The sequence below is a fragment of the Polyodon spathula genome, chromosome 7 (genome assembly GCF_017654505.1).
Source record: "Polyodon spathula isolate WHYD16114869_AA chromosome 7, ASM1765450v1, whole genome shotgun sequence".
In the NCBI taxonomy this organism is placed as follows: domain Eukaryota; kingdom Metazoa; phylum Chordata; class Actinopteri; order Acipenseriformes; family Polyodontidae; genus Polyodon; species Polyodon spathula.
This window is the reverse complement of record NC_054540.1, coordinates 27,642,377-27,666,452: the sequence shown is the minus strand read 5'-3', so window position 1 is coordinate 27,666,452 and position 24,076 is coordinate 27,642,377. Positions and strand designations below refer to the sequence as shown.

The window sequence follows — 24,076 nt, the reverse complement described above, 5'->3', positions numbered from 1 at the left end:
TTAATGAGGTTAAATTATGTTTGTTTGCAGTTAACTTACAAACCCCAATTCAATGTGCAGTGAACTTAGATATTTCCTTCAAAATCATTAGACAATAAAAACTTTGCCACCTCATCGTGGGGCTTTAATCGACATTTGTGTACTGCAGTTCCTTATCATGTGGCTCAGCCTCAGCCAATCAAATATGGGTTCCGGAGTTCAAATATTTAAAGCAAGGAAACAACGCTACTCTAGGGGAGTCCAATAACTTCAGTATGTTTTCAGATATATTTTTCATATCAACTTTAACTTATTTTTAATGTGTGAATATATCGATTCTATTATATAATATCCTTAATTGTCCTTACGTTAGTTATTGTTATATTGCGGCAGTTAGCAATGTGCTCGAGGACCGTTTTTACCCTATTTCAGATTTGGTTGTGTCCCCGTGTGTCAGCGTTGACTGGTTGTCTTGGTTTAAAGCTCCTCTTTGTTGTATCCCAACCCTGGAATTGGAAGATCGTTTATTTGTTTGGTTTTTATGGCAAGCAATGCTCAGTTTTAATTAATAAAACCGTATTCAGAAGGCTTTTGTGATAAGTATGTTCGTCATCAATTCTTTACAGTGATTACATTTGTAGTGAAGTCTTATTTTAGATAGCATTTGTCGACACCCGTTTTTTTTTTTTTTTTTTTTTTTTTTTTGGCTAGGCCGATTGGAGCCAGATTCTCTCTTGTCTAGTAGTAAGTATAGTCAGTATTTATTACCTGGGTGATTTAAAAATGGTGGGAAGTTTAAAGCGTTTATAAAGCGTGTTGGGGTTTTCTGTGGTGAAGCTGAATTAATCCGAGGAGAAAAAAAAGTCCATTACAACAACAGTAAAAAGACATTTGGACAACAAAGGAGAGTTTTTAAAAATTAGTCAGATTATTTAATCTGTTCAAAGTAAATCCACAACTAACGATGGAAGAAAAGCAGTACACTTCTTTGACGGTTCCCACGGATTACCTTCAGCATTGGTGAGTTAAATCTAAATCACTAGGCCGGCCGGTTGTTTTATTATTTATTTATTTATTTTTTTTATTATTTATTATTATTATTATTATTATTATTATTATTTTTAAATCATTTTAGTGTCTGTAAACCCATGTAATAAACCTTCATGATGAACCGAAGTCGTTTTAATTCAAGTAAACTCTCAAGTTTGCCTCCTTTTTCGTAATGAAACGAAAAAAAAAAAGCGACCCAATTTATCATTGTTTATAGGTTTATTTATTTATTTTTTCATTTTGTGTGTGTGTGTGTGTGTTTTTGGCGAAGGAGCTAAAAACTACTTTTTAAATCCAATTGAAACATTGTTGGTAATATAAAAACTGTATTACATCGGCTTGAAATGTAGTGTATTTATATTAATATTTAATACTTAACGTTTTTATTTATTTATTTTTTTATCCTACTCAACATCAACATCTAATCAAATTTAGCTATCTTTATTTTTATTTCTTAGCAGACGCCCTTACCCAGGGCGACTTAAAGTTGTATACAAAAATGCATCAAGAATTATAGTACAATTAAGGTCAAGATACAAAATACGATGATTTTGGGACTAATAAGAACAAATACAAAACAGTACGGTTTGATAACGGGGCAGTTCAAGAGCAGATGTGTTGATAGTTATATAAGGGTTAAGTACGACGAGTGCAAGTGAAATACAAGATACCACAGATTGGGTTGAGTGCAGGATTAAATGCAGTAAAATAAGGAGCAGATAAGTGCAAGTTAAAATGCTTTAAAGGCAGAGTGCTATATTGTCCAGAAGGGAAGAGCTGAGTTTTACAGGTGCCGTCTGAAGAGGTGTGTCTTGAGTGAGCGCCGGAAGGTAGTCGGACCGGGCAGTCCTGACATCCATAGAAAGCTATTGAGCTGGTTTTTCGATTCTAAAAAAGCTCGGTATCTCTTAAACATAATTCATTATTTATTTTTGAATGAATGGAATTAATCAGTTTTCATCCGATTATTTTGCATCTAATTCTGGTTTGAGATCATGTCCTGCTGGTGTGAGTAAACAGTTGGTTTTCCCGTCATTGCTGCTTTAAGAAAAGTAGTGTATTCCTCATTGATTGTTTAACAATCATAGATGAACCCTTTAAACACACACACACACAGAACACAAGTTATTTCATCGATCAATTTTACTGAAGAAATATTACGTTTGAGAACTATACAGTAGAAGCTGATATCCGATTTAATTGGTTCCAGTAGTCCATCGGATATGTGCATTGTACTTTAACATCGGGGCATTATAAATTAAGTGTCCTGCGCATATACTGATCAAAGGGAATTGGTGAAAATGAGTATTGCAAAACAAATCACAGTAATGCAGCATTTGGCAGTTTGCAAGACTGCATTCCAAAAACAGTTATTACTGTGCATTCAGTCTTTGCCAAAGCAATCCTATTACAGAAGCACTAAATTTACTGACATAATTACACATAATAATGTGCCTTGGTATGTTTCCATCAGTATGGTTGGTAACAGCATGTGTAAATGATACAATCCAGAGGGCTTTGGGTAAATATTTGGGAACTGTTTATTTCCTTGGTGATTATTCTTCTAAAATCACAACTTGAACATAAAAATGAGTATACTTTGAATTATTCACTTGGGAGTCTCATTCAACCATGAACCCTTTGTCTGGGTTTAGGGTACACCTGCACTGCAGCGTTGTCATGCCGACTTATTGCTTTGAGCCAGTGTATTGTTTACTTGTTCCATATGGTTTTTATTAACATTATTAAGGGCAGAACTGCAACCAGTCACACACTGAAATGCTCCATGCATGCTGCTTTGTGGTGAATTTCTTTCCCAGTGTCTTTCTCTGTGATGGCTCCTTGCTAAAGGCTGTAACTCTTTGGGTAGAGAGGTACAGATTTTAATAACTTTCTACTGGTCTTATACTTCAATTTCTAAGGAAGACCAGTCCACACGCAGGATAGTGTGTTTTTTTTTTCTTTTTTTAATGTTGGTCCTAAGGTTGATAGGCTTATTTTATGCACTTTTAAAATGTTTATAGGTTTCAGTCAACTCAGCAGTTCCAAGCCCTTCAAGCTACGCAATACCACCAGATGTCAACTGTTTCTCCATACATGGACAGGTCAGGAGAAGGCACAGAGATGACGGAGCTTTCTGTCCATCAGGAGCCTGCACCTGTTGCAGAACCAGGTACCTACCTCTGTGCTGCTCTTGTAAGCTGACTGATTTCTTCCTCGAAATACATTAACTTGCCTTTCAGGACATTGTGGTGAAATATATTTGGATACAAATAAATGTGCATTTCCTTCTAGATTACAATAGATTGACTTTAAAAGGTACATAGTCATCAATTCAGAGTTTAAGAATATGATGATGTAAGAAACTGAAGCAACAGTGCAGTATGGCTCAAAAATAATTGGCATAATTCAATGTACTGCAAAAGCCATTCAGGGGTATACACATGTAAGAAATTCTGTGAGGTGTTATATAGGTTGTGATGGAGAAAGAAGACTTAAACTGTTATCTTGTCCACAATAAGCTCCTACAAAGGGAAAGCGAGGCAGACCTCCTGCAAAAGAGCCAAAGAAACCTGGTCCCAAAAAAGCAAAGGCAGCTGATGGAGCTGCCGGAGGGAAGCAGGAGAAGATTTCGGATGCCTTCAAGAAAGTAAAGAGGAAAATGAATCGCTTCAACGGTGTGTCTGAGGCTGAACTCATGATGAAAACTCTGCCTGATATTCTTACGTTCAATCTGGACATTGTGATTGTAAGTAACCGATGTTGAGGTGCATGTAAATGTAATGCCATTGAGTGCAGGAAGCATTGTATGCATTCTTTTAATGTTTGTCCTATACAGTTTGCTTGGCGACACATTAACCCTTCCGCTACGGCTCCGCTAGAAATTGTTCATATATGACAACAACCAGTCAGGGATGGTTTTATATATTTTCCAAACGAAAGTAAAGTTAGACAGACAGAAATCTAGATGAGTGTGTTTTATTTTTATGTACAATCACAAGTACAAGCTTATCAAAAATCATATTAAATCGTCCACAATCTTTATAAACCCAAAAATAAATTAACAAAGTATTAACTGTAGTGAAATATTCACAGGATAAACTTCATGGATGGCTCTTCAGTCAAAATGCAATTCACTAAAGCCCCAGGCCAATAGAGATGCATTTTATTATGAGACAGCATTTCAGGATCTTTGGTTTTAGTTTTGATTACTATATATATATATATACTATGATTTTAAAGCACAGCATTACTGGAGAGCGCACTAAATTGCTTTACATCACCAAAAATGCTTACCGACCCGAAAGAGTTTTTTTTTTTTTTTTACAGAATATGTTGAGTTGACAGATCTATCTGATGGCGAACTTCTTCACATTACGCAAGTCAAAAATTTGGTGTAAAATGAAAACCAGACACGGTATTTGTACAATTATTTCTGATCCTACTTCCTGAGTTGTGGCTACCACTGACACTTCTACAGTTTGTAGGTAGGAGACCACTAAATTACAATTATGGAGACATTTTAAAAGATAACTTAATTTGAATACATTTTAAAACATTTTTTACATTCAAACTAGGTAATAGTAGGGTATAGTTCACCATGGAGTGAAAGTGTTATTCTCAATAATCTTCAGCTGTTTAGAAAGGTACAATACTACATGCTTTCGGTGGATATTTGTCCTGATACACAACCTGAAAGGCACGTTCTGTCAGTCAGACCTCAAACAGGTAGACTGTTCACCGGAGCGGAAGGGTTAAACTAATCATTAACACATGACTGGTTTGTTTCTCTGTATTTAAAAGCACATGGACATTAGAATTGGTCTGACAACCAATAGAGAGCACTAATAAAAGATTGTCAAGACACAGAGCAATCTGTAACTTTTTTTACAATTATTTTAACAACCAGTCATTCTTTTTCAAACATTTTGCTAAAAAATACTGTTATCCAATATAGTAGCTGACCAGCTTTACTATCTTTTTAAGGTAAAAGATAGAACAATGTAGTTTTAAAAAGGCCTGCTTGAGGTTTCAGTGGGGATAAATGCTTTCTGCATCTGTAACCAAATGACATTCAGTTTAAACACATCTGGCTTTTGTAGGTTGGTATTAATCCAGGACTGATGGCAGCTCACAAAGGACATCATTATCCTGGGCCAGGGAACCACTTCTGTAAGTCTAAACGTCTGACTTCATTTAAATAAATAAATAAATATTGGCTAGAATATCACTTTGCATACACTTGCCATAAATAACGTACACAAAGCGTGTAGATACATACCTTTTATTGCTGAAATACTAATGCAGTATAATCAAGTTTATTTTATATTGAGGTACAATAAACCCTATACATACTAATCATTGTCAGCCTCGTAGGCAAACGCCACTATTACCTAAAGCAAGTGAAATAGTGTGTTTTTCCAGGAAATCCCACACTTTGCAGTAATATGTTAATGAAAACATATTGCCTCGTTTCTCTGTAGGGAAGTGCCTCTTTTTGTCTGGCCTCAGCGATACTCAGTTAAATCATGTGGATGACCAGCTATTGCCAGAAAAGTATGGTATTGGGTTTACAAACATGGTGGAGAGGACAACTCCAGGAAGCAAAGACCTTTCCAGGTACGATTTAAAATGAAGGGTGGTGATAAAACAAAGATCAAGAAGTGTGGTACTTGTCAATCTGTTTTTTCCAATCCCTGATCCTTAATTGAGTTACGGAATTGAACACCTAGGTTCGATTTAAACTATTAATTGTCTAGGCTGGAATAGCTTGAAATAGCCACAGGTGAAGGTAAAATGTTTGTCATACAGTTTGTCATACATTATGTGTGTACACAAAGCTCATGGCTTCACTTGTTTTTTTTTTTTTTTTTATCCCTTGTAAAATTAATCCCATGCCCAATGCTTAGAGTGCAACCATTGACTTAAAATTTGCTTGATTTTGTTTTTATTGCAGCAAAGAGTTTCGAGAAGGAGGCAGAATTCTAGTAGAGAAGCTAAAGAAGTATAAACCAGTTGTAGCAGCTTTTAATGGAAAATGTGAGTAATTGTTATATCTGAACACAATATGGTATATTAAACCAATCATTTCATCGAAGTTAATAGGAATCAACTACACTGAACAAAAATATAAATGCAACATGCAGCAATTTCAAAGATTTTACTGAGTTGCAGTTCATATAAGGAAATCAGTCAATTGAACTAAATTCATTAGGCCCTAATCTATGGATTTCACATGACTGGGAATACAGATATGCATCTGTTGGTCACAGATACCTTAAAAAAAAAAAAAAAAAAAAAAAAAAAAAAAAAAAGGTAGGAGCGTGGATCAGAAAACCAGTCAATATCTGGTGTGACCACCATTTGCCTCATGCAGCGCGACACATCTCCTTCACATAGTTGATCAGGCTGTTGATTGTGGCCTGTGGAATGTTGTCCCACTCCTCTTCAATGGCTGTGCGAAGTTGCTGGATATTGGCGGGAACTGGAACACGCTGTTGTACACGTCGATCCAGAGCATCCCAAACATGCTCAATGGGTGACATGTCTGGTGAGTATGCAGGCCATGGAAGAACAGGGACATTTTCAGCTTCCAGGAATTGTGTACAGATCCTTGCGACATGGGGCCGTGCATTATCATGCTGAAACATGAAGTGGTGGCTGTGGATGAATGGCACGACACTGGGCATCAGGATCTTGTCACAGTATCTCTGTGCATTCAAATTGCCATCGATTAAAATGCAATTGTGTTCGTTGTCTGTAGCTTATGCCTGCCCATACCATAACCCCACCGCCACCACGGGGCTCTCTGTTCACAACGTTGACATCAACAAACCGCTCGCCCACACGACTCCATACACGCAGTCTGCCGTCTGCTTGGTACAGTTGAAACCAGGATTCATCCGTGAAGAGCACATTTCTCCAGCATGCCAGTGGCCATCAAAAGTGAGTATTTGCCCACTGAATTCGGTTACGACGCCGAACTGCAGTCAGGTCAAGACCCTGTTGAGGACGACGAGCACGCAGATGAGCTTCCTTGAGACGGTTTCTGACAGTTTGTGCAGAAATTCTTCGGTTGTGCAAACCCACAGTTTCATCAGCTGCCCGAGTGGCTGGTCTCAGACGATCCCTCAGGTGAAGAAGCCGGATGTGGAGGTCCTGGGCTGGCGTGGTTACACGTGGTCTGTGGTTGTGAGGCCGGTTGGAGGTACTGCCAAATTCTCTAAAACGACGTTGGAGACGGCTTATGGTAGAGAAATGAACATTCAATTCTCTGGCAACAGTACTGGTGGACATTCCTGCAGTCAGCATGCCAATTGCACGTTCCCTCAAAACTTGACATCTGTGACATTTGTGTGACAAAACTGCACATTTTAGAGTGGCTTTTTATTATCGCAAAATTTGAGAGAAATAAGCTTTTTGTGCGTATGGAAAATTTCTGGCATCTTTTATTTCAGCTCATGAAACATGGGACCAACACTTTACATGTTGCGTTTTAGTTCAGTGTAATTTCCTTTGTGTTCACTGATGTTGCTTTATATGGTAAGGATCTCCAATACCAAACTAAAATCTCTGCTTGTAATAATTACCTGGCATCTTTTGAAATATAAATCTGTATATAAATAATGTGTATAAATCTTCAATTTGGGGTATGTTCTTGTACTTCATTGATGACTTGCTAATGCTTCTCATGTTCTTTCCAGGCATTTACGAAATTTTTAGCAAAGAAATCTTTGGCGTCAAGATTAAGAAATTTGAATTTGGTGTGCAGCCTCACAGGATTCCAGAAACCGAAACGGTATGTGTGTTCTCCAGACAACTGTTTCAAGATCTTTCTGTCCAAACACATGTCTACACTCTCACTAAAATCTATTCCTCTTTCCCACTCTGAAGGCATGCTATGTGATGCCCTCATCAAGTGCACGCTGTGCCCAGTTTCCCCGAGCCCAAGATAAAGTCCACTACTACATCAAGCTGAAAGAGCTGCGTGACCAGCTGAAGGGTAAACCATCAGTCACCAGTGATGTGCAAGAGCTGGAATACAGTTTCGATCTGAAGTTGGCAAAGGGTAAGAAGTTCTGAATTTCAAAACACTGCTGGGAACACAAACCCCATTCATTCTAAACACTTTGATCATTCTACTTTCCAGTTTTAGCCAGATCTTTAATGCTAGCTAAATTCCTTTGTTTAGTCAGTTTCTGTGGCTTACTATATTGCATTGTAACACTCTAAATTCCAATATTAAGATACCACAACCTGAAGCATCTCCTTATATTTTGGTTCTTGTTTTCAGAGGATGCAAAGAGGATGGCTATTAAGGAGGAGAAGTATGATCCAGGTTACGAAGCTGCTTTCGGTGGTGCTTACAGCGAGTCTGGACCAGAGGGCAATGGCCCCTGTAATTTCTCTGCCACTGAGCCAGGTAAGTGTGTCAAAGGAAATCCTGAATACTTTATTTATAAATGCCACAACATCACGCTTGATTTCAAACTATTCTAGAAGATGGTGGTTCTCAAACTTTTTGGCATCACCCCCCTTTCCTCTTGTGTCTGGTACTTAACGCACCCCCCACATATACTGGTTTAAAAAAAAAAAAAAAAAAAAAAAAAAAAGCCTCCGATATAGGGTTGGACGATAATGACATTTTCAGCTATCGATTATCATCTGTAAAATTATTGTCTTTTTATTACATTTATACTTGAGCATCATGACAACTGCCAGTCTAAGTCGCTGAATTTAGAAGAAAAAAAACTAGACACTATGTGGGCCAAGTTTTTACATTTCTGGTGTTGCCCATAACAAAAGTGAGTATAAAAATACACCTATTGATGTAGTTTTCCTATAATATATTTATTATTTTGTATTATTTAAACATTTGTTATTTTGAGAACATTTATTTTCATTAAAAAAAAGTGCCACCAAATGTATTAATATAACGAAACTAAATTGCTAACGTTACCTGGAAGTATGTTTTCTACACGTGTTTGGCGAATCTGCCATTTAAGAGTCAAACTAGCCTTTTGTGTGTGTCTGTATGTAGAGTTGTATACTGTTAGGAACATACTGAGTTTTTTTTGCACATCACTGCTTGTATGCAGACAGTTTAATAAAATAAGCCACCTATCCTTCCATTAAAAGTGAACTCTTCTGTTTATGCAACTACCCTTTCTTACAATAGCAACGCCATGGGAACAAATGTATGTACTGAGCATCAAAAGAAACATCACTATTATAACACATTTATTTAAAAAAAAAAAGTATATAAATTATTTGGTTTCTTTTTAGTCACTCGATCATTCATCCTTCAACATGATAAGCTTGAGTGACTGACTGAAGCATATGCACTTAATCACCTAATTAGTGAGGGTTGATTGGACACTGGATATGGAGTGATTTCAGCTGTTGAATTGCAAGCTTAAATAAAAGCAATAAAGAAAATTGCAGAAGAAAAATAGGCCAAGAAAGCCATCTAAAAACAGTTACAGTATTTATCTTTCTTATGTGACCCTTAATTTTAAGGTACTAGTATACTTTTACAATAAGCATTTGTTATCTCTGTTTTATAACTTCGCTATGGTTCACCGTATCATGTAGTTGTAACAGGGTGACCCACGTCACTTTCTTTAGGCACTTCTTATTAACAGTTTTAAATTATGGTAATCACGTTTTAATTGATCACCTTTTGTAAAGCACGTTTCATTTAATTTTTTTTATGGCATGGAGTGAATAGTTAATTATAATTAAAGAACAAAGTGCAGTGCTGCTCAATACAATCGCAGAGACGGGGCTTACTAAAAACAATGAAACGAATACTTTAAAGCACCTCGCCTCCACCACTCCTCCAAAATCCCCAATGCCTTTTTAAAAAAAAATAAAAAATACTAAATCTGAAATGGTAAAAACACACACACACAGAAGAAGACAGGAAGCACAGCAGGAGCCTCACCCTAAATGTCGGCAGCTGTTTCATTCTTTTTTTTTTTTTTTTTTTCCCAACCCACCACCCTGGGGGGGGGTTTGCAGCAGTGAACCGGGATAAAAATAATAATTGGGCATTCCAAATTAGGGAGAAAACTGAGGTAAAAACCATTGGCGACGACTACATTTAAGGGAAAAAAAAAAGTGATTGCTATAATTTTAAAATTAATAAGTGCCTAAATAATGTGACTTGGGTCACCCCGCTACACAGTAATTGTAGGGACAGATTGTCACGTGTGAAAACTAACAATAAAGCCAAAACAAAAGTGCTTTTAATTTGCTTCTCCATAATTTCAAACTGGTTAGACAAGCAATCGCTGGCAAAATCGGCTCAATTTTATATGGTGCAGAAATCATTTATTAACGTTTTTGTTTGTTATGGACTTTGCCATACCTGCACGCTGGGTGTCTTCGGTAGTTGTATCTACAACTTATCGACAATAATAATCAACCATGTTGTTACAAACTTTCTAAAGTCTGACACAAATGCTTAACATAAAAAACAGTCCTACTGCAATAGCAGTAGGAGTTTCTGATCGCATCCGACCAATTCCAGATTCTTTTTTTTTTTAATCCTTGATGTAAATGTCCAGTCTACTTTTTAATGTTTTCAAGCAAATTTGGCTTCATCACTGTCATTCTCATATCCACTCTGACTCATTTATTTCCCTTGTCCAGCGCTTCTTTAACCTGTTGTGTATACCAGTCTGTCAGAGGGCGGGATCACTGTGAGCACTATGTGCAACCCTCTGATTGGAAGTATTATCGGCGATCCAATCAAAACTGCCAATACAGCTAAAATAAATTATATACCTGTTCTACTGTTTAGGTTAATATGTGCGCTGTAATAAATCCTCAACTGTCTAGTGCCCCCCAAGATAGTCTGTGCCCCCCAGTTTGAGAACCACTGCCCCAAGAGATGCCATTCCACTTTTTTGTTCACAAACACAGATTTCTAGTTTGGTATCTAACTTTTTTTTTCCCTCCTTCCTTTTAGAAGCTGGCAGTAAGGAGGTGGGTACACCACCTGCTTTTGGACAGGTTCCAGAAGGACAATGGATGATGCAATCGTTTGCAGATCAGATTCCACACATTGGCAGCTGTAGCACGCAACCTCGAGAGGCAACAGGAGCTGAGTAAACAGTTCAAACTCGGGAACTGCATGATCGCTGCAGTTTTAGTGCAGTCACCAAGACACCAAACCTCAGTTCCTAAACTGAAGTCTTTAATTCCTCCTCTCTTTGTTTTTTTTTAACCGTATCAGGTATTTTATAAACCGGAGAATTACATAGTGAATTGCATTTTAAGTAGGTTAGTTTATCATATGAAAGCTATTTAAAGATGATAGATCTTTTTTAAGTATTTAATGTAATTCATACATTATGTTTTCTGGGGTTTTTTTATGCACATTTTAAAGATAGGGACATTTTACAAAGTGCTATTTTGGTATTTGGTCTGAAAATGCAATAGTACTCCCATTTTTTATTTTGTAATGGATATTTCTTAACTACAACACATCTGGATGTTACACTAATACTTGATCATATTGTGTTTTAAAATGAAGGTGCTTCAGTAATGTCTAGTGATTTATTTTAGGCTAATTTCGTTTTACTTGAGTCTAGAATCTAGGTCCTATTGCAGTTGAATCCAATAAGTAACTACACACTGCTTTTCAAGAAACTATCCTACCTGAACTGGCCAATTTGGTAATTAATACCTGGTTTTACAGCTTGGATGGGATAAAACCCAGAACTGCCTCTTGACTTTAACCACTTTACCATACTGAACAGTACCGATTAGTATTGTTGCTCTTAATGCTCAACCATATATTGAGATTAAGCAAAACAGATAAAGGGGTCCACATAGTAGCTGTTAGAGCAGGCTGGTAATCCTAGTTCAGAATGCTGGTTGGTACTACTGATCTTATCTACTCTAGCATTTAAAACTAGCGAGTGACTTTTACCAAGTTGCTGTTGCATATGTATCTATTTTAAGTGCATATTTCAGAACCTTCAGTTTTTCCTCAGGTGAGGGAATAGTGTGAGGATGCCTCATTTTCATTGCTTACCAGACTGACTCCCATCAAGAGTAGATGCATTTAAGTATGGGCATTATAAACCTTGTTGCATATACAGTGCCTTTTTGGCAGATTGGCAGGTTACAGCAAACTAATGTCAAAAACCTGTTGTGTGGGAGCTGCTTAGTGGATTATGGATTGTTATAAATCACTGTCATGGGTTGGGGGAGAGTGATTAAATATAAGTTTACATCTTCACTTTGTGTCTCCAGCTACTGTAAAGTTTTGTCTGTTGTAAATCTATGAGTTTCATTGAACTTGTAAAAATTAATTGTGTGCTTAGATTTTGTATAAAAAAACAAAAAAAAAAACAAAATGAGAATTTTTTTTTTTTTTTTTCACCAGTCGAGAACAGTCTCTCAAAGAGAAGGTTTTGACGTGTTTGAGAGTCTAGGCACCAGGGTTCAGTGATTGCTGGCAGGTTATAGACACCTTTTGTCTGGATCTTCCATCCCCCCCCCCCCCCTTTTTTTTTTTTTTTTTTTTTTTTTTGAATAATGGTTGGTTAAAGAAAAATAAATGCACATACCATGTCTATAAGGGCTTTGCTGAGGTTCTGTGAATGAGTGGGACCGAAAACACTAGCTTGACCATGATGGACTCGCTTATTTGATTGCTTCTCACATAAATAAGGCTTGTGTACTACTTTTAGCAAGATTTTGAATCTACACTTTTGGGACTATTTTAAACATATGTATTAAGCACTCCTAACTTGCTTATTCTCTTCAGTGCTGTAAAGTTGTTTTTTTTTTTTTTTTTTTTTTTTTTTTTTTTAAATTGGTGCTCTGACATCAAGTATATTCTGAATTGTCTCTGCTGAAAATTAGGAATTTTTTCAGCTTTTTACTCTAGGGTGACAAGCCAATTTCCTTACTTTTGAGAATGCAATCAACTTGTAGATTTATGTGCTGCAGACTCTGAGAAGTTGGGGTGATCTTCCTTCATTTTTAGTTATTATCCTGATAGCAGTAATTCTTTGACTGTTTTAGCCAGGCCTATGTGAAGAAGGAGGCTAAGTGCAAAATAGTACTTATTTCTCTGACTGGTATTTTAATGTTTTAACCAATGAATTAAGAGCTCAATCACAAGTGATGTAGGTGCTCTTAATACAATGGCAGCTATTTGAAATGCCTTGAGCTGTAGTGTGTTTTGTATTTATTATACAAATATGAGTGTGTCTTTAACATTTGGTAGCTGATTTTATTGCACAGGAAAGAGAGAGGTGTATTTTAAGTATGACCAACCTGACCTTGCACAATAAAGATTTTGCAACCTCTATGTATGTCAAGTCTAATTTTCTTCTTCCTGATCTTGCCTTACTATGAGTAGTGCTGAAATAAAGCTCCTTCATTGCACTAATGGAGTACTTTTTCACACACTAAGTAGACCACTACTAGTCTAGCACATGCTTAAACCATGCAAAATTGCTTCAGAATGCACCATTTGAAACCCTCCCACTCTTCTCCCCTCTGCGCCTCAATGAGATTGTTGTCCGCTTCTACCTTGTAATTGCCACATACCTTACAACTAATTGAAAACCCTGTGGATCTGTCTGCAACAGAGTAAGGATTAAAAAGCCAAAAGGAATAGAAGTTGGTATTTGTTAAATATTTTGTGATGAATACACTGTTGTGAAACACATGCAGTCTTAATACAACACTACTTCAAGGAAGAACACAATAAAGTTTGCAGTTTTGCCACTGCTGCAGCCATTTATTTTTCTTCTCCCCTCTCTTTAATTCATCTACCAACTGCACAAATAGAAGTCAATGAGTTTTAGTGCTAAGGTTGGTTGCCATGATCCCAGTTGAGTGTCATTTGGTATGTAAAACCAAGACAAAATAACATTTATAGTCAAGATGAGCAAGGATAATTCCTGTACCAGAATTTTCTACACTTGCATGCTGCTTTGGAGGAAAGTCAATTCAGTATCTCTTTCAGCTGTTTGGCCTGATCGGCACAAATGTCCCTGTGGTGTCTGGGATGTACCACCTCTCCCAGAGCTCAATGTGGGCACATGGGTAATCCCAGGGTTTGAATCGGCCGTTCCAGTGCAGCAGCCGGGCCTCCTGAAGAAACTGCTCTGAGTACCGAGTGTCTGGGCTCCAGCCTGAAATGCAACATATGTTTATTAATTTACAACGTGTGTCAAATAAATATTTTTTATTGAATGTACTGGGTTTCTTTCAGTATTTCTAAAGCTCCACATGCAGAAAGTATATGGATCTGCAAGTGCCATTTGAAAGCTGTTAGGTATCTTGGTGTATTTTTGCTAAAGATTTTTTTTTAGCTGTCTTCTGTAGCTATAGTGTTACAGGCTGGCAACGCTTTGTAAAATGCTGTTCTACATTTTCATTGAACATATACACTCGCCCAGATGCCGCACATGCCACAATGGATTAATGTTGGAGTATTTCCCATGAAAGACAATCAGCACTGGAGGAGTGGCCACCCCTCCTGCCATTGCGCTGCTGTATAGATTCTCCCTGGAAACAAAACAAGATTAGCTTAGTCTTCTATAAACCAAAACAAAACAAAAAGAACCACTGAAAACTGTACTTACTGGACAATCTGTTGCATCAACTTTTCCAGCTGTTTGGTGATTCTCTGGTGCTTCCATTCTGTAATATTGGCCACAAACACCCCTGGATTGAAGGAGCATGTGCTGGGGTTGATGCCAAGTTCCCTTACTGCTTGCTTTCTGTAGTCCAAGAACCCCATATATGTGGTCTATGGGAAATAGTATGGCTTGTTTATGTATATCATTTCATTCACAAGGTTACCTGCATGGCAAAAAAACCCTAAAACAAACCAAGCCACGATGTCCAAAAATCATGTTCAATTTATATTAAAATATGATTCCTGAGTGTCTCTTTGCTACTTTTAAATATAAACATCAATCTCTCTTTCCTACTTTCACTTGAAGAAGAGACCTTTGAGGTCTTGAAAGCTTGTGATAAATTTGTTTAGTTAGTCCAATAAAAGGTATCACATCTCCTTCTCTTTGCCTATATTATAATTTACCATTCTGTGCACCTTAGTCTCCAACAGTTCCTCAACATGTCAAATGTTTTATTATTTGTAATTGTTTTAAATATTTATCACCGCTAACATTAGTTTTCAATAGTTGTGCAACTGGGGACCGGTAGAAAAATGTTTCTGAGTATGATTTCTCCTATTAATTCTAAAGACAATGAACCTCACCTGCATTCCAACGCTTCGCACCATTTCGTGAGTGGAAGGAAGGTCGCAGTCTGCTGCAAAAGCTGCAGCATGACCTGGCTTCAAGTTTGTATTATACAGGTCTTGGATATCACCTGAGTTTAGTATAAAACAGAAAGAGGCGTTCAAACTGGATTGCACTGTAATCTGTGGAACTCTGAGTGCATGATAGAGTACACATTAGATCCACCTCTCTTACACTGTATTTATTTCTATAATGGACGGAATTCTGGAAGAATGCAATTACTTATTAAAATCTATCAGGATATATACTGCATGTATATATAGTGGTCAGGCAATATTAAATGAGTATTTCTATATTTTATAAGCAGTACTCCTCCATATGAAGTCCGAACACAGAATAGCCAGTCACAGCAATGATGATTTAAAACGTTATTTTCATTTACTGATTAAAAACAGAGACGAAGAAACTATGCAAAAGACATGTTTCGGCTCGCAGTCGGCTGGCCATTCTGTGTGCAGACTTTATGTGGAGTACTGATTTCGAGTTAACGCACCAGGTATAAATTTAAAAAATAATTAATTTTAGCAAGAGGGATCTAATGTTGGATTCTATTTGATAAGGAAATGCAGGAATATTGGCATTACATAAGCTACATATCTTAATGTTCTGGTCTTCTTTGAATAGCTGCTACTTTACCCCATAAAAGATAACTGTTAATTGGCATGCATTATTTCAACTATCCAATGTGTAAAAACAGCACTGTAAAACACACATATACGAATACTGTTTGTACATTTGTGGGCTGCCATTTGTCCATCGAGTTTCACAGGGTGAGGATAATTTTACGTACCTTGTACGATGACGTCATCGTCCATATAGATCACTTTTTCGTGATTGTGAATAAGAAGTGGGAGATAGAAGGACAAAGTTCAGCTGCCAGAAAGAACAAAAGGTAGATTTAAAAAAAATATATAAGGATTTAACCGTGTTTTCAATTTTCCAAACTGTACATAGATACACTTATTGGCTGTAAAAGTTCTGGTCTTGAGGATAAGGAGCAGCATCAGAATGTGGTTAACTAGAAGAACACAAAACAACTAGGTTTAGATGGGCTGAGGACAAATGTGACAGAGACAGCATCATAGGGGGGTTTGGTATTTACATTCGATGTGCTACAGAACACTAGCAAGGTTACAGGAAATGCATTGGGTTTCCTTTGCTGTGTCCCGTGTTGTCTGGCAGTTTATTTTTTTAACATACTGCAGACTTTTGACATTTTTACTCACCACAGATAAATCAACTGGTAATACATTTCTTAACATTTATTTGGGAGCGTTCGTGAGAAAATTTTTTAAAAAAAAAACTGGATGTTTTGAACTGCATGAACTGGATACACTGTGATGTGCGAAGGAAACATCTCTCTTTTGGAGAAAGTTCCCAAATAAAAGTTTGAAAAAGTAATTTAAAAAATATGGACCACACAAAGTTAAAGTAGCATGCTTCTTGTTAACACTGCAGGGGGTTCTTTAACAATTTAGGGTAGTATATTGGATGTATGAAGTGTATTATTATAATTGTACACAAATATAGAACTAGCTTTGCTTTTTGATTATGTCGGAAATTTGTTGCCATTTCAGGGCGAACCCTGTTTTTTTTTGACCCACCTCCCATTTTACCTGCAAATTTTAAATCAGTAGAATGCTTGCATCTCACAGTGTTGCATCTCTTTCACTCAGGTGTGCTTTGAGTTGTTTTAAATGAGTCACAGTTGTTGCAATGGGGAGTAAAAGTTTTTTTTTTTAATTTTTTATTAAGAATAGCCGGGTTTGTGTGAAAATGTGTTAATGACGGTAACCCAAGTGTGTTAAGTTTGTAACTAATGACAGCATTTGTGATTTTGACATAATCTGTACTTAAACACAAACATAAGCATGGCTAGAGCTATTTGGAATTGTGAAACAAACATGGCATTAAGTCTTCTATAGTTTAGAATGCTTGAGGAGAGAAGGAGAAGGGGAAGGAGAAGGAGGAGATACATTTCAAATAGAGTAGCCTAATGTTCCACACAATATTACAAACTTAAATACAAAGTCTGCTTCCCTCATTAACAGGGGGATGTTTTACATGTGTGTGTCGTCACTGAATAATAATAAGTCAGACACAGAGCATTGGGTATTAACATGCCACACAGGCGTGCAGATTTATTAACAACACAAGTGCTGCCACTGGGGTACCAGCAATGGTAGCCCTAGTGTCAGATTTAATAAACAAAACAAAGCTACAAATAAAATATTGCCACACAAGGCAAGTGCTAGCCTCATTAAAAGATACATCCGGCTACAGGAACCTACTCCATTACCCTCTCTATACTGGTTGGGACCAACACACCCTAAACTAACCCACTGCTGTTGCTCCTGAAGTCCCGGCCTCCCAGCAACTTTGTAAACAAAGCGCCCGTCTGTGTAACATGGCGGTGCAGTCACCTCGAGCTGTGGCGCAGATGCTTTCTGAGCTGCGTGCAGCCTCTCCGGACATGCCCCCCAGCCAATCCAGACCTCCCGATCAGCTCAGTGCTGGGCGATCCTACATGCTCAATTGATTGCACAGGGTCCTCCCTGTCACACCCTCATTAAAAACATTTTCACACAAACCTGGCTATTCTTAATAAAAAAAATAAAATTAAAACTTTTAGGGCTCACAGGACCGAAACGCCATTAATCATTTTTCAAACAGTTTTTTTTTTTGTTGTTGTTGTTTTTTAAAAAATTGTCATCTTATCTACCTAGGTGTAAAGTAAATTCATGTTTAATTTATTTTTATCTTTAGGCTATCAATCGCACCGTTTATTCATTTTTTTTTTTTTTCATTTTTTAACAAATGGCTGTATTTGAATATATAATTAAATTTGTTTTAGTAACAAAAATATATGTATACAATTAAAAAAAAAAAATTGTTATAATTTAGATTTGTGTGTGGTTGAAATCACTCCTTGGCAAACGTTAATATGCTGTACCATACCTTCAATGTGCAGCATTAAGTTTGCAATGCATTTTTCTGTGGTAAACGTTTATAAGAGCTGTACTAACTGTTATCGTGATTGGATTAGGGTTCAGTGAGTAATAATTCAGCAGGAGTGAGTAGCACTGCAGATTAAACATTTTATATTGCATGCATGTTTGTTTTAAATCCACGATAACAATAAGCTAATTTGATTGTCATACAATACGTGTAATGCATATATTAACTAAAATAGTTCCTACACTTTCAATATTGTTATATATTACAACAACAATAGAGATCACTTCCACTCAGTTGTATTAAGAAGGGGTCATAAAAATTCCTGTTCAATTTTTATAAAATGATAACAGATTTTAATGTGAATACGTTCATATAAGAATGATACCTTTAATGTCTTTAAAACTCAAAAGTTTGACAGCCAATTTCACCATTCTACACCTAATCCTACACTATGAGCTCCAAGTTCAAATAAATTCATTTTTCCACATATAGTCTAGAATATCTGTTTGAGAGTAAGCATGTTTTACTTTGGATTGATCAATAATTAATCTATGTTACCCTTTAGGCAATATACAGTTTTTAATTAATGCTGTTTTAGCAATAAAGAGTATCTTGCCTCATTGATCATTTATACTGCATTGCCAAATGTCCCTGAAAAAATACATAAAAGTTTGGAGAAATGCAAACTACTTATTTCCATTAAGGGTTATAATAATGTCACCAAAGGTTTCTATAGTGTGTCATTAAAGGTGTTATTCCTATATGAATGTATTCATGTTAAAATGTGTTATCTTTGTACAAAAATGGAATAGGAATTTGTATGGCCCCTTCTCAATACAACTGAGTGGAAATTATTTATTTTAATTTTTTCCTCGGATGGCCCTAGGGCTTTTCCGTAGTATTGTGATTAGAGTTTATTGAAGCGTATAGTTTTTTTTAAATATGATTTGTTACTAAAAGTCAGTGCTTTAACCGTCAGTGTATAACCAGAAACATGAACGTTTATTAAAGCATCCTATAATAAATGTGACATGCTACGTATAATTCTGCTCCGGAGACTGTCCTTAATGAATTCAGTATCTCTGCTGATGATGTGTTGCTTTGATTCTGTTGGCTTTGACAGAGAGGCATGTTAAACATGACTTTCTTAAACCCATTATTAAAACTACTGTATGTGTGAATTTGTGTGGGACTTTATTGACTACATTCACCTGCCATTTTGGGGTTAAAATATTTTCTTTGAAGATAGTTTCTATGGCCATGCATGATCGTGACATCTCCTAAATACTTTGAAATACCTGGAATGCCATAGGCTACTAATATCCTAAACTAGTTTTGCAGTTGGAGAAATATAATTATGAAAAGTAGACACCCTGATAAATCCAGGATACTAACCTAAAATCTACTGTTTATTTAAAGTAAGTATTTGCAGTTTTATTTAAGGGAAATATACTAGTCTATAACAGTATAATATATTTAAAAAAATGTATTAATGGGTAACTACAGTATTATGTAACATATATGAAGTATAAAAAGAGGTAACATTGTCTAACTATTTGGCCATTCCCAATTATCCCCTATTCTGGGTGCATGAAAAGCCCTACCCCACAACCTAACAGCAAAGCCACCGTCAGGGCAATACTATGCCCTGGGGAGAATGTTGGTTCACCCCTGTTCCCCTTTGTTCATGGTATACAGAAGACATTCAAGCCAGTGTGAATGAGCATGGGTGACATTAAACCTTTAGCTGGAACTTGGACTCACTCAGAAGAAAGCAAAAGGATATCAACTATGCCTCATTCCATTGGCATTAATAATAATCTATTTTTAGTATGACAGTATCACAGCACTCGGTGCCAGAAACGGTATTACATACAATTGGATCTCAGATAACAATCCAATTTAACAGAAAAACAAAAAATCCAGCAGCCTCTATAATTAAGAACAGTGTTACTCACTTTTTCTCAACAAAGCCATTTCTTCTTTCTCTTAAAAATACCTAAAAAAGAAGAAAAAAATGGCCGATATTAAACTGCAATTATTTTGAAATGATGGATAAAACAGTTCTGCATTTCAGTTTAAAAGACATTGTCATTTGGCCGTGTGCATCACACCTCAAAATGGGTAAGGTAAAATAAGCAAGTGCCAGTATTGGTACATGGGCAGAGTGTATATGTTGTACAGGGTCTACTCAAAACAATTGCAACATCTAGCCATAAGTATTGATCTTACAATTTCAAAATCTTCAGATTAGATAAACCTAGATTTATGTTAACATATTGACCACTATGTTCAAGGTCTTATTGAATATAATTATAGAATATAGGTATTATTGTAATGCTAGGTACAGTAAATTCATAGTCCCTTCATTCTTTCTGCACCATGATAGTGTTAAAATAACCCTTGAATATCTGCATGAGTGCATATAAAGGAAAATAAATAATGGTCAAGCATTCAACAGCAGCAAGATACATTGGTTTACCATGTAAGACCACTAATTGTGATTTATGTGTGTTTAAGTGTTTGACTGTCACATGCAGAACCCTGCTTGAAATCTGCCATGCCACCTGCAATATTGTAAGGTTTCTGTCCTCTGCGCACACATGGATGTGATTTTAAAGCGTCACAATCATTTCTGATTGAATTAATGCGCCTGTTTTTGGCAACTCATATTCTCTAGACAACTTTACAAAGACCAAAAGCCTTAAGTTACATGTAAGCTATCACGCCAAAACCAACATACCCCTCATAACACTGAAGAAGAATATTAAAATAAAAAGCACTGCTGTCATTTATTTGGATTAAAGACACAGCTCTGGTCAAAATCGTACCCTTTTCTCTGTTTCAATACAGGAGACTCCACAAGATCACAGGTTAGCAATTATACGAAACCGAGCCTGCTAGTTCAGAATAAGTAAGGAGCTAAACCAAGTTTGTGCAACATATCTCATTTCTTTTGACAGCCTTCCAATATTTGAAACTATATTTTACTCGGTTTAAACATGGAGAATTAAAACAATGTGTTTCATTTAAAAACATATTTTGTTCAGTCAGAAATTTTTATTTGGCTTTTTGATCTTCTTGTGTGTTTCTGTATTTATCACATGTGAAAACGTAACTGTTTTGCACATTTTTTTAAAGATATTTATGCAAGGCAGTGGAAGCTTGTCACGGTGCAGGCTACTTCGTCAATAGAATTCTAATACGGTCATAAACGTGTCCTTCAGTGGCTTGTGGTCTTTATTTAGTCATCACCATGTGTCATCAAAAAGCTCTTTAATAACATGCGTTGGATCGTGTCTGGAAGGGAAAAGAACACGAGCGAGCCTGTGTGGTATTAAGAATTAATTTTTACGCCATCTGGGTTTACGGGACTAAAAGTAAATGTTGCTTGACTTGTCCCTCATAAACTGTCTCATAACAGACACTTCCGTTAAGCCCTGTATTTGGTGGTCGTAATGCTATCTAAATAATTATAAGCAATGTTTTTTTTTTTATGTATTTGTTTATTTTTAAATATGAAGACCGATACGTTATACGGCACTCAAAGAACTTCAGTTCTGCATACCTGCTACAAAACGCTCCTAAATTCCTGTGAGTCCAGACAATAGTTCATGCAAAACCAATTAGAAAAGCAAGCCACATACCAAAAGAGAATACGTTTATGCCAATGGATCTTTGCAGGCTCCCATATGAAGGTGAAAACTTCATATAACAACCAAGATGGCACATACACACACTACCACGTAACCTTGATTTTTCCGGTGCACCAACCTGTACTTTTAATAAATTGTTATGTTAGATTTCTAACAAGAGCGTCACGAGCTTGCCACATGTTGGATAAACTATTTCCAGATGTCTTCAGTCATCCTCAGGCAGCCCCTGGTTTTCAGAGTCGATCTGTAGCCTAAGATCCAGCTGCAGTCAGAAGAAGAAATCTACAGAAAACGAAACAGATTTCTAGGCAGTTTTAGAAATATATAGAAGTAGTAACTCTCTATATCAGCAGATATAATTAAAGAGTATGTGCCATCAAATAAAAAAAAAAAAAAACTAAACATGTCTGAGTTATTGCAGTATCTCAGAAAAAGATTGCAAACTTAAGGGGCAGTAAAAAAACAAATCCACATCTAGTATACCCTAATATATAAGTCCATAGTAACCAGACAGATGTCTAAATTGTCTACATTATCTGGTGATAATTCTAGTGCTGATTTGAATTATGGGTACCATTGGTGCTCGATATTTTGGTTCAGTGGTTGGTGAAATGTTAACCAACCTCCCCAAGACTTGGTAGGAATAATTGCGATTCTACCTCACATTTTATATAACTGTAAATAAAAGGCTGATGCTAGCGAAATGTTTTAGCGCCCCAACAGTCCCTGTAGGGGTTAATTTAATAAAATATCTGAAGTGCTTTAGGGCCGTACAGTCTGGCTTAAAGTATATATTTATTTCAGTATAATAACCAAAATATTACATTTACTGTTAAAAAATAAAACACAGAAAATAACTTATCAACTTGACTATGGACTTTAAAGAATAGACATTCCTAAATATTTCTACAGAAATGCAATATTGTACAGTAAACTATAAAAAGACTATAGGGGAGTAGACAGAGCACAGTCAATAAAGGATGTTAACATGTATACATCAAACCTTTGCAAATAAAATGTAGGGTGACAGTAGTAATTATTTGCCTTAGTACCACAACCTGTAGGTGTAAACACAGAAAAGCCAACAAGTTCTGATTTGCAGCAAAGGTGAACAGGGTTTACACTTCCAGATCACAATATGCCCACAAGGTAGCGCTGAAACACCAGTGTTTAATTTTGATTTCCATGTTCATTAAGAATTTATTCAAATTCATCAAATAACAAAAAACAAACATTATATTTTTTAATTAGTAGATCCATTTCTTCAGCTCTGTGGTACACGTCATGCTTCTGCTGTCCAGGAAGCCTGATTCAATTGCCCATCACTTTCCCTCCTGCACTTAACATATAAAAATAAGCAGCAGTGACCCTTTCTGTTGTGAATGCGTACAGAGCAGGAGGCACATGCACAGTATTTGTCAGGAAGTTGTGTATTATAAGAACTTCAGCCCACTGATCCAAACTTTAAAATCACCCATGAGGCATTTACACCGCTATTTACAATTTTTCTTTTTATCTTAAAATCTCTAAAACAGAGAAGATACAGATTATTTTCCCAGAAATGTTTCGCATATAAACATATATAGCCTTGTTTACAGATATTACATCAGTGCAGGTATAGATATTTAATATTTCAATACCATCTGACACAATCCTGACAAGAGTTGTCAGAAAAATACTGCATGAAACTGCAATAATACTGCAGCACATTTTTTAAACTATACTAGTTAGGGCAATTGGATTCATTTAGACCAGGGCTACTCAACCTTGGTCCTGGAGGGCCGCTGTCCCTCCTGGTTTTCGCTCCAACTGTACCCTACATTACTTAATTGGACCAATTAAGTGCTTATTAGAAGCTTAACTGGTCCAATTAATCAGTTTAGTGTATAGTTAGAACAAAAACCAGGAGGAACAGCTGCCCTCCAGGACCAGGATTGAGTAGCCCTGATTTAGCCTAGGCATCAATCTTTGAAAAACAGTTCAAAGTTCACATTAAACAAAATTTAAATCACCATGACCACGTTAAAACAAAATAAACAACCAGCAATGGAGTGAAGTAGCATTGCTGTTAATTATAAGCACGGTTTTGTTGTGTCTCAGAACACCTGGGGCCGGTGCTTGTTTACAGAA

The 24,076-nt window shown here is 36.5% G+C and overlaps 2 protein-coding genes across 3 annotated transcripts; one reads left to right on the top strand and one right to left on the bottom strand.

Annotated features, from left to right (window-relative positions):
- Positions 1 to 668: 668 nt before the first annotated feature.
- On the top strand, positions 669 to 13,377 carry LOC121318478 (G/T mismatch-specific thymine DNA glycosylase-like). 2 transcript variants are annotated; one of them, XM_041255193.1, is made up of 10 exons: positions 669 to 999; positions 3,054 to 3,202; positions 3,552 to 3,778; positions 5,133 to 5,202; positions 5,514 to 5,649; positions 5,987 to 6,069; positions 7,734 to 7,828; positions 7,924 to 8,098; positions 8,324 to 8,452; positions 11,006 to 13,377. In XM_041255193.1, the coding sequence occupies exons 1-10, from the start codon at positions 944 to 946 to the stop codon at positions 11,146 to 11,148; spliced, it is 1,263 nt and encodes a 420-aa protein (XP_041111127.1). In that variant the 5' UTR covers positions 669 to 943; the 3' UTR covers positions 11,149 to 13,377. The 2 variants fall into 2 exon arrangements, with proteins under 2 accessions (XP_041111127.1, XP_041111128.1); XM_041255194.1 differs by lacking the exons at positions 669 to 999; positions 3,054 to 3,202 and adding an exon at positions 4,360 to 4,447 and having other exon boundaries at positions 3,690 to 3,778.
- Positions 13,378 to 13,801: 424 nt separating this feature from the next.
- Positions 13,802 to 16,201, bottom strand: LOC121317825 (glycosyltransferase 8 domain-containing protein 2-like; the record flags this gene model as incomplete). Its single annotated transcript, XM_041253927.1, has 5 exons — positions 13,802 to 14,195; positions 14,459 to 14,571; positions 14,649 to 14,815; positions 15,290 to 15,402; positions 16,123 to 16,201. Coding segments are annotated over 5 exons (645 nt in total), but the record flags the coding sequence as incomplete, so codon positions are not given.
- Between the last annotated feature and the right edge of the window lie 7,875 nt (positions 16,202 to 24,076).